Raw genomic sequence first — 10,090 nt, 5'->3', positions numbered from 1 at the left:
TGTAGCGCGTGGGGCTGTGACCCTGTAAATGCTGTTTAATACTAGAGAAGAACCTAAAGTTTCTACGAGTTTTAGAGGAAGGAAACGAAACAAATTGCTTTGTAATCTCGGGGTTCAAGCACTTCAGTGCCTTTAGAGCGAGGGCTGGGCGGGCGGGGGGGGGCGCCTGCACACCTGGGGTTGGGGGTTGGGATTCTGCTACAGGAAAACTCCGGGCACTGCGGCGGCTCTCAGGTATCCTTTATTCTTGTAGTAATAACGCAATTAATTAAACTTTTAGTGGTTTAACCCCTGCTGTGCCCTGTCTTGCTTACACGGCCTTACCTGTGCCCCCCCCGACCCCAAGGGTGTTGGTCCTGACCCAAAATGGGGGTGGAAAGGGCTGTGTGCCCCCTCCACCCCAGTGGGTCTGGATGCACTTTCCTTCTAAAATGGTGCCCAGTCTTTTATATGCTCATGTGTTTAACATTCAGAAGAGCCTATTGCAAAGAGATCTACAGCTTGATTACCTGGAATGTGAAGAACAGTCTCCTTTTGTTAAAGTTGAATTTGTCATTTGCCATCTGTTTCCATGTGATTTCACCAAGGTGTCCCAGTAGAAGACATGGGGAACAACTGCTTCCTTTTTGTGTGACTTGAGTGCTGCAAAGAGAGCACAGCCCCTCTCAGCTGTCTCTTCTCTAGTCTGAAGAACACTATTTTATTTACTTGTTCCTCGAACAGGAGATATTCAGTAACATTCTGTACTTTTTCCAGTTTGAACTATATTTGATTTGGGATCAGGAAGCAACTAAAGAGTTTGGTACAGCATGCAATTGTAGAGTGGTTTAATGGAGGGTTTTGTTTTGTTCTCTGTTTCTTTCCTGACAATTCCTGATAGTCTGCCTGTTTGTCTGCAGCTGAGCACTGAGTTCACTTAGTTGTGTGTGTCTACACTAACGTAGCATTTTGGGGTTATCTGAGTGATAATAGCCAGCTCAGAGGCTGATGCATGTGTAAATTTAGAAGCATGTTTACTTTTTTGTCACACTTTATGCTTACGTACACTAAATTTTATCTCCTGTTTCACCTCCCAGCCACTCCCAATAGAGAAGTTGTGCATGTTTCTGCAGTTGACCCTCATCTTTTCTATTCTGAGTAGCATCTGTGGACATCTGCTTCCCTAATATATTGAAAAGCACAGGTCCCAGAACAGCTTCCCATGGAACTCTTTTGGGTACTCCATCCACTGCAAAAGCTGACTATCAAGGCCCACCATTATTTCCTGTCTTTTCACCAGTGATTTATTCATGGAAGGACATTAGGTCTTATAGCAGTGTGGCTTAATTTCTTTAAGAGGCTTTGGGGAATGCCTTTTTGAAACTCGGTAGGCTGCCAACCAACTTTTTCTTCTGGACATTTTTTCACCTAAAAAGCTGTATTAGATTTGTGAAGTATAACTATTTCACAAATGCCCTGGTGACTCTTACGCACTATATCATATTTACTCACTTATTCCCTAACTGCTTTAGACTTAGCACCACTTTATTCAGTATAATTATCAAGCTTACTGGTCTATAGTTCTCTCGTCTACTTAAAGATAGTGATTATGTTAACCACTGGTACTAGGGCAGTTTTAAACGAGAAATCATATGCTATCTTGAATAGTTTAGCTGTTACATTTTTCAGTAACATCAATAGCTCCTTCAAAGCGCAAGGAGTAAATTGCTTCGACTGCTTGGGGGTTGTTTTTTTTTTTTTCCTTTTCATTTTGCTGAGGAGTCTTGGCCAAAGCAGCCCCGGGAAGGTGCTGAGACTCGGCTTCCTTTTTACCATCGAGGCCCGAGACCTCGTCCCCGGGGGCAAAGCTCAGGCCTGGGCCGGGCACGGCGCCGTTCTGGGAGAGGGAGGCCCGCGGCCGTCACATGATGCCGTTGGTGAGGTACTGGAAGCCATCGTAGAGCTTGGTGGTGATGGAGCGCATGCTGCCGTCCACCATCTGCTCGATGAGGAGCTGCAGCTGCTCCTCCGTCATGTTCATGTGGAACCGCTCCTTCAGGTTCCGGATGGTGGACGAGCCGTGGAAACAGGGGAGCGGCGACCCTGCAGGGGGGGGGCGGTGTCGGGGTTATTCGGGACCCGCTGCCGCGGGGGACACCGGCGCTGCAGGGGACACGGCCACCGCAGGGGACACCGCCGGGGACCACCAAGCCCTTTCTGGGAGAGGCTCTGGGCAGCCTGGACCCATGCATGGTGCCTCGGGGGCAAGACCCGGCTCTGCGGCCTGCGGCTCCCCTTACCTTGCTGCATGATCTCCACGATCTGCACGACTTTATCCATGTGCTTCCGGGCAGCGATGAGACCCTGCAGCATCAGCATCTTGTAGTAGTTGAACATGTCCCCGTCCAGCCCGCCCATCACCTGGAAGGGAGAGGAGGTGTGGGTGGCCCACAGCCGACAGAGAAACTTGAGGACAGCAGCGTGCCCTGAGCAGAGGGGCTGTCAGCAGGCGGGGCAGGATGGGATTGTTTTAGGGAATTTCACTTCTCGGAGTGAACCCACACTGCAAACAGAGCCCCTCCAGCTTCCAGCTCATCAGCTGGGTCCCCAGAGCAGCTCGGCTGCGGTTGCAGAGCTGGCCAGGAACCGCCACGGGGGTCAGCCCAGCTGCCACGGTTTGACTGCGCCACCCCCTGCCTGAGATCGCCCCTCGCCGTCGCGTCCCCCGCTCACTCACATCCACAAATTCCGTGGTGAGTTTGAAGGCAGACGTCTCAAAGCCAAGATTCCTGGGGGAACTGGAGAGGATGAACCCAAAATCGATGTGGATTATGTGTCCATCCGCATCCAGCAAGATGTTGCCGTTGTGCCTGTGCGGGAGAGAAGAAACTTTCCGTTAAACTTAGCAAGCGTGCGCTGTGCTCCCAGGATTTCCCTGGTGTGCCTGGGGACAAAATGACAAATCCCGGCAGAGGCCAGAGCTGCGGCGTGGGGACCCACCTGTCCTTGACCTGCAGTAGGTAGCACACCAGGCAGTAACCGGCACAGCTCTGCACGAAATTCCTCTGGGCCGTCAGGAAGGATTCGGTATTGTAATTGCCATGTTCTTGCAGGAAATAATCCAGCAGCGAAAGCAGGGATTGCTTCTTGATTTGGTGGATGGACACAGCATTCACGACTGGCTCAATCATGCCGCTGTCGGCGGAGATGACGAGGATTTTGTATGGCTTGATCCAGAGCGGGACACGCTCCTGTTCCCAGATGGACTGTGGGAGAGAGCGAGAAAATCCCTCAGGATCCCGGGCGGCCCCACGCCGCCGCCGCCCCCGTGGGCAGCCCCTCTCCTGTCTCACCTGCAGCTGCTTGAGGACCTGGAAGGCGAGCAGCTCCTGCCGGAGGTCGTCCCCGCACTTGACGATGACGGAGAGGAGGCGCCAGGAGGGCAGGTGGCCGTAGGGGGACCCTTCCCGGATCCTCCTGCAGGGAACAGGCAAGGATGGGAGCACGAGGAAAGGGAGGACGGGCAGCGAGTCAGCCCGGAGGTCTCCAATCAGGGGCTCCGGGCAAGGAAAGCCTCTGGAATTGCTCAGCTGGGACTACGGCAGAAGAGGCTCCAGGGCCCGGGACTACAAGAATCCGCACACTGAGCCCTCACCAAACCACGGCGCAAACCTCACCCGAGCCACAAGCTGCCGCTGAGAACAGCGGAAGGGAATTAATGCTCCCCGAACGCTCAGGCCCCTCCATCAGAACAACATGGACAAGACTACCCCCAAATTTATAGAGCCCAGAGGGCTCTCCCTCTTGCTCAAGGAGAAATTTGGGGGCTGGACGTCCCACTCTGAGAGCAGGAACACGAATGAGTTTATTCTGGGACAGGCCGAACTCTTCTGACGTAAAGGGCGCCTATAAATACCTGGTAAAGCCCCTCAAAGCCTCACCCAAGAGCAGCAAATCTGCCGTGGATTTTCTCCCTCCCCGGCACACCCAGCGCTCGCTGCCCTCCACCTCCCCGTGTCCCGGGTCAGCACACCCGCCCCGGGGACGAGCAGGGCCTAAGGTCAAGGCCACGGTTATTTACTGGGCAAATCGGGGAGTGACTGCCTTGGATTTCTGGGATGTACAAAGTCCCTGCAGCGCCGAGACCCAACCCAGCGCACGCCATCCAGCCCTACCTGACTTTCTCCTGCCAGGGCTCCTTCAGGGCGACAGCGGACGGGTCCTCGGGGTCCCTCCTGAAGGAGGTGGGGGTGTGCGCCAGCTGCTCCGAGAGCCGCCGCCTGCAAGACGCAGCCGTTAAGCAGCGAAACCGGTTGTTGAGGGAGAAAGTGCCATCACCACGCGCACCCAGAGCCTCTTGAATGGCAGTGCCGGGGTAACGGTTGGACTTGATGATCTTAAAGGTCTTTTCCAATCCAAACAATTCTGTGATTCTACGATTTAGATTTAGGCTGAATCTAAGGAAGCAATTCTTTCCAGTGAGGGTGATGAAACCCTGGCAGGGGTTGCCCCGAGAGGGGGTGGAGGCCCCATCCCTGGGACCATTCCAGGCCAGGTTGGCCAGGGCTGTGAGCAACCTGATGTGGTTCAAGGTGTCCCTGCTCCTGCAGGGGGGTTGGGCTGGGTGACCTCTGGGGGTCCCTTCCCACCCAAACCATTCCATGATTCTATGATTCTTCGATCCAAAGCACTTCACAAAGCTCATGGATTCACCCCAAACCCCAAACCAGGGCCACATCCACCGCTTGGCCAGCAGGGAGGAAGCCAGCAGGGAGGCTGCACCAGCCCCGAGCGTCTCTTACGCACCTCAGGGCTCTCCTAAGCCACCACTGCCCAGAGTTTGCACAGCCCCTCCTTAACCTCTGCAGATGTTTGTTTTTTTTCCCTCTGGGAATCTGGCGGAGACATTTTGCCCCCAGCCCCTTTACATCCAGACTCACAGCCCACCCTCGCAAAGCCAGCGCCCGGGCTGCTCTCGCCACGCCACCTCACCTGATATCTCCGGCAGCGATGAACACGGGCTCCCTGCTCTCCTGGCTGGTGATGCTGTCCACAGAGAACTGGGAGATGTTGTCACAGCTGTTGGTGTGAATCTCCGGCAGCTGGGAGGGGAAAGGTGCAAGAGGCGGGATGGACCAAAACGCTCGTCTGCTACCCCAAAGGGATGCTCCTTCCTGGGCAGGACCTGGGATGGCACCCATCCTTCCCATCCTGCGCCGGACCCCGGCAACACAAACCCTGCCTGGCACCCCCGGCCTCACCTCCACCTGCAGCTCCACGATATCGTCCACGGACCAAGCCTCATCGTCGTTGTCGTAGTTGGGGACGGTGGTGAAGCTGCTGGTCCTCTGCTCGTGCGTGATCCCGCACTCGGGGAGGTTCTCAGCCGAGCGGGTGCTCCGGATGCGGTTCTCGGGGATCCGAGCGGGCACATTCGCTGTGTCGAAATTGTCACATTCAAGTACTTCAACGTAGATTAAATAGGGAGCCTGGGGGAAGCAACACCAAGCGTCAGCGGGGGCAGCTACAGGAGGCAGCCCGATGCGCTCTGCTCTCACAGGGTGCACGCTGCTTCTTTTCTCCCCGTCCCGGGTGCCTCGCACAGATCCCTCTCCCCATTGCTCCCAGCCCTGGAAGTGATAACGCAGCCCTGGGGACCCAGGAGATGCCCTGGGCACGTGCGCAAAGCATTTCTTTTGCTCCGTGTCCAAACAGGGGCCGTGCCAAGGACAAAAATCTGCCTTTCAAGGCAAAACTGTCCTCCGGCCGCTCGTACCTTGTCCTTGGAGTTGAGGACGACTGCCTGGGTGTGGGGCACCCGCACCACGTGATGGTCGAAGCCAGCCGCCGGGAGGCAGGCGCGCCGCGGCAGCTTTTGCAGCGACAGCTCCGAAATGAGCCGTTGGGTCTTCTGCTCTTTGGTCGGCAAGGTGGCCAGGCGCTTCCCGATGGCGATCAGGGATTTGATGAATTCTCTCTCGGGAGCAAGTCTGACAGGCTAGGAAAGGGTTGGGGAAGGAGGGTGGAGGGAGAGCGTTACAAAGCAGCAGGGTGGTGGTAAGGCACGGGCAGTTTTGCAGTCGGGGCCCGCATTCTAAAAGCACGGGGATGAACTCCAGGTATGGAGCTTCTTCCCATCCCGCCCTCTTCCCCGCTCTCGGGTGATGCTCCAGAGAGCCGGGCTCATCATCCGGACACAGGGCAGGATCAACGCACTTCTTCCCTCCCACTGGCCAGGAATCCTCCTCCCCGAAACTCCGGAGACATCCCCACCAGAAGCCCCCGGATCCCCAGGGCGGCAGCAGCCAGGAGCCTGCAGCCAGCAGAGGGAGCGCGAATCGGCCTCGTCCCCAGCTCAGCGCTGGCTTTTTCTTGTATCCTCACCCCACAGCCTCGATCGCGGCTCAATCCGTCCATTTTGCAAAGATCAAACTGTGATTCAGGAAGCCCCTTGGCCCCAGGAGCCCCCCCGCACCCCAAGCCGAGCTCCCTGCTCGACTTTTTCAAGCTTTGAAATCAGAACAACGAATGATCGCGGCTGATTTTGCCATTTAAGATGCAGAATTAAACTTGCAAAGTGCTCACTGGACAATCATGCTGGAAATGCACATGCAAAAAGCTACGGAGCGTGAGAAAAGGAAGCAAAGAAAAACGTCGGAGAGCCGGGAACGGCTGCACAGCAAAATAAAGGGATGGTAGAAAAGAGGAGAAGGCTCAGTCTGGTGGTTCCCTTTGGGAAAGGGCGGGTGGGAAATCGTTTGTATCTGTAGTCCACGTCAAAAATCCTTCCAAAAATCCTTCCTGTGCTTTCCTCCACTCCGCTCTCCTGCCCGCCTTGCTGGCGAGCGCGGCAGAGGCGTCCTCGGGACGGGAGGGAGCATCTGCGCCGCATCTAAGCCGGCGGCAGCGCCCTCGCCTGCCCCGCAGAGGGTGAAACCCTGCCCCAGCGGGTGCTCGGTGCCCCCGCGGGTTGGAAAGCACCCGGTCCCGGCCAGGCCCTGCTCTGCCTCGGCTCCTGCCACCCAGCCCACCCTGCACCCCAACGCTTCCTCGACCTCCGGGACCATTTTGCTCAGCTGCTTTTAACCCAATTTCTGCAAAAAGCCCTAACGACACGCGAGGGAGGCTCTGCTCCTTCCCACGCCGGCTCTGCTCCTTCCCACGCCGGCTCTGCTCCTCCCGACGCCTCTTCAGCGGACCCCGACAGCTGCGATGTCCCTGCCCCTGAGGACCCCCTGCCCCTGAGGACCCCCTGCCCTCTGGCCCATGCAGGGTTCCAGCTTTGGCAGGCAGTCAATGATGTTGTCACCAAAACAGCGCCGTGCCCCTTGCCCGCTCTGAGGTCTCTGTTCCTTGCTCGTCTCGGCAGAATAATCCGATGAAAGCGTCGCTGGGTGGGAATCTGGGGTGGTGCCTTGGCCCCAAGGTGCCCACGTGCCGGAGGAGACCGCGAGCCATGGCCTCCTGGCTCAGCCCCGTATCGATCTGTGCATCACAAGCATGGGCTGGTTTTATACTCCCCCTTCTCCAGGGATCCCAAAGCATCTCCTGCAGCATCTTCTCCATTTCACAGAGCGGAGCGAAGCCGTGCCGACCCCGGGAGCACCCTGCTACCTCCGTGACCCACTCTGCACCTCTGATGTTCACACTCCCGTTGAAAACCTTCAGGTGTTGGCTCCTCCAGCCAGAAACACGCAGCTGGGGAGTGTTCTCCCCATCCCATCCCCCCCCACCCCATTCACATCCCACCCCATCCCCATCCCACCCCATTCCCATCCCCATCCCATCCCCATCTGCTCCAAGGGGATCCCACCGAGTGCCGCTCCGGTCTTGGGCGTTATCAGGGGACTCAGCACGGGAAGTTTCACATCCTGTTATGGAGAAGCAGCTTCGGAAAACGGCATCAGCTGAACTGGGGCTGTCCCAGGCCCGAGCCATCGCCGGAAACACCGTCCCCAGCCTGCCCGAAGAGCCGGCCACGCCAAAACCAGGCTGCGGAGAGCGGCCATAGCCCCAGCTCGTTAACACCACAGTGCTGAGGCCAAGTGGAGGACAGGAGATGCTCCCCCCTCTCCCGCCGGAGCCTTCTGCTGCTCTCAGCCAACACAAATATTCACTTTCCACCCTTTGCTTTCTGCTACAGCAGAACATTTCGCTGGCAGCACTTTGGAAAAAAAGAAAATCCTGCTCTTAAACTAGGCAGGGCTTTGTGTTTCTGTTTTGCTAAGACACACTCCAGGAGCATCCTTCTGCCTGCGTGGGTTCAAGCCGCTTCCCAGGGACGACGACACAGATCCGTTCCCGGCTCCAGGACCAGCAGCAGAGGGGGACCCAGCTTCGGCCGACGGCTTCGGAGCGGTGCTGGAGGCGTCGCGACGCAGCGAAGGGGCGAGGCTGGTCCAGCTCCGCACAGCCATCGCCCCAGCTGGTTTTGCCTGGGGGAGGTTTAAACATCTCAAAACCCGGGGGGGGGGGTTTCCATGCTTTCCAGCCTCAGCTGCCGAGGCGTTTGCCGCTGTTCTGCCTTTACCCGACGTCCCACCTCTCCTCCGCTCAGACCGCCACAATTCATCATTTCAGAGCTTTATACAGCAAAACCGCGGCCGCCCCCCCTTCCTGCTGCCCGCGGCCAGGGGAGCGAGCCCCACCTGACCCGCTGGGAGCGACTCAGCGGCGCGGAGCAGAGCTGCTCCCCCGTCCCGTCCGCTCAGCTGCCTGCCGCGAGGATTTCGGCATCAGCACCGATAGCTGGTACCTGGCGTGGTTTATAGCTGCCGTGACCGCTCAGCGGGTTTATAAATTCGGCATGAACGCTTGCCAAGAGCCCCAGCTGCGGCAATAACCACCGGCACGGGATAAACAACCTGGCTCTGCAAAGCCTCCTGCTCCAGGGGAGAGGAACGGGCACTCGCTACCGCCCGGCCCCGGGTGACGGCGAGATGGGTGGCACGGTCGAGGTGGAGGTGATGGCAGCAGCCGCCGCCGCAGGACCGCGAGGACGCTCCCGCGCCTGAGGAGCCTGCACGCGCTCTACTGATGCCAAGCCTCAAAAAGCCACCGAGGAAAGGACGCTGCTGCTTTTGCTTGGCTGGGAGGAGGGGAAAAAAATAAAGCAACTTACCTAAATTCGGGTGGCAAACTGGGACTCGGAGCCCAGTGCCCTACCTCCCACCCAAGCACCAGCACCCACGGCTGCCTGAGCATCCTTCCCGCCCCTCGCACTTCTGAAAACCAGCAGAGTTGGAGGAGTTTTATGAAAAATAAAAGGAGTTTGCATAGGGGTGAAAGCCCCGTGCCCTGGGTCTGTGCGTGACTGCAGAGGCAACGCCCCTGCCTGCCTCCCGCCCGCGCCGCGCGGGGAACGTTTTCCCTCCGGAGGCTCAGAGCCGGCCACGCGTCAGAGAACTCAACAGAGGCTCAAAAGGCTGAGGGTCACCCTGTGCCCCCGCCCCCGGGGGCTACGCGAGGCACCGCCGCCCGGGCAAGTGCTTTTGACCATGGACTACATATTCAACGTGTGGAAGCCCACTGGGAATCCCAGACGGAGAACAGACCCCCACCGGCAGGAAAAGGACACAGATGAGGAAGATGCTGTTGATTAAACAAAATAAATAAATAATGAAAAAGGCTCATTTGGAAAGAAAAACGCTCTATCGGGGAAACGCTGGGGTTTGATTGAAAGACCGAAGTTGAACACACAGAAGGGGGGAAAAAAAATAATGATTCGTGGAAAAAGCAAATGCAATCCCATCTGGCAGAGAACTTTTAAGTAAAATCCAAGGAAACAGCATTTCCTCTGTCATCTGCGGACGCCGCTGCGCAAAGGGCAGCGACCGCTCCGACCGAAATGGGCAGCATCAGCCAAGTCCCTCCCCTGCCTCCGCCGGTCGTGGGCAGGACCAGGGTTTCGTTCTCCCTCGCTGCCTTTTGGGAGGGGGGGGGGGAGGGGGAAATGAGCACCCAGGGCACCCCCCAGCCCCTTGGGGCTTTCTGCTTTAGTTTAGCCAAACCAGTGCAAGCGAATTTGCCCAAAGCTCCGTCTCCACCGGCGTTCCGCTGAACAAGCGGGAAACGTTCAGGAGAAGCCGGCACCGCCGCAACCCCGGCTGCT

General features: G+C 57.4%; 1 protein-coding gene across 1 annotated transcript in view; it reads right to left on the bottom strand.

Annotated features, from left to right (window-relative positions):
- Positions 1-1,736: 1,736 nt before the first annotated feature.
- The window catches only part of PI4KB (phosphatidylinositol 4-kinase beta), a 21,139-nt gene continuing 12,785 nt past the window's right edge, over positions 1,737-10,090 (bottom strand). The window contains exons 2-10 of the mRNA XM_009643618.2: positions 5,756-5,977; positions 5,241-5,468; positions 4,972-5,081; positions 4,155-4,259; positions 3,333-3,456; positions 2,980-3,245; positions 2,717-2,849; positions 2,280-2,400; positions 1,737-2,082 (exon numbers count right to left, since the gene is read on the bottom strand). Of these exons, the coding sequence (XP_009641913.1) occupies positions 1,901-2,082; positions 2,280-2,400; positions 2,717-2,849; positions 2,980-3,245; positions 3,333-3,456; positions 4,155-4,259; positions 4,972-5,081; positions 5,241-5,468; positions 5,756-5,977 (1,491 nt within the window). The 3' untranslated portion in view covers positions 1,737-1,900. The remainder of the gene's footprint in view (positions 2,083-2,279; positions 2,401-2,716; positions 2,850-2,979; positions 3,246-3,332; positions 3,457-4,154; positions 4,260-4,971; positions 5,082-5,240; positions 5,469-5,755; positions 5,978-10,090) is intronic.

Source organism: Egretta garzetta, unplaced genomic scaffold (genome assembly GCF_000687185.1).
Source record: "Egretta garzetta isolate BGI_Z169 unplaced genomic scaffold, ASM68718v1 scaffold668, whole genome shotgun sequence".
NCBI classification, from domain to species: Eukaryota; Metazoa; Chordata; class Aves; order Pelecaniformes; family Ardeidae; genus Egretta; species Egretta garzetta.
Note: the sequence above shows the minus strand (reverse complement) of the source record. Positions and strands in the feature narration are given on the sequence as shown.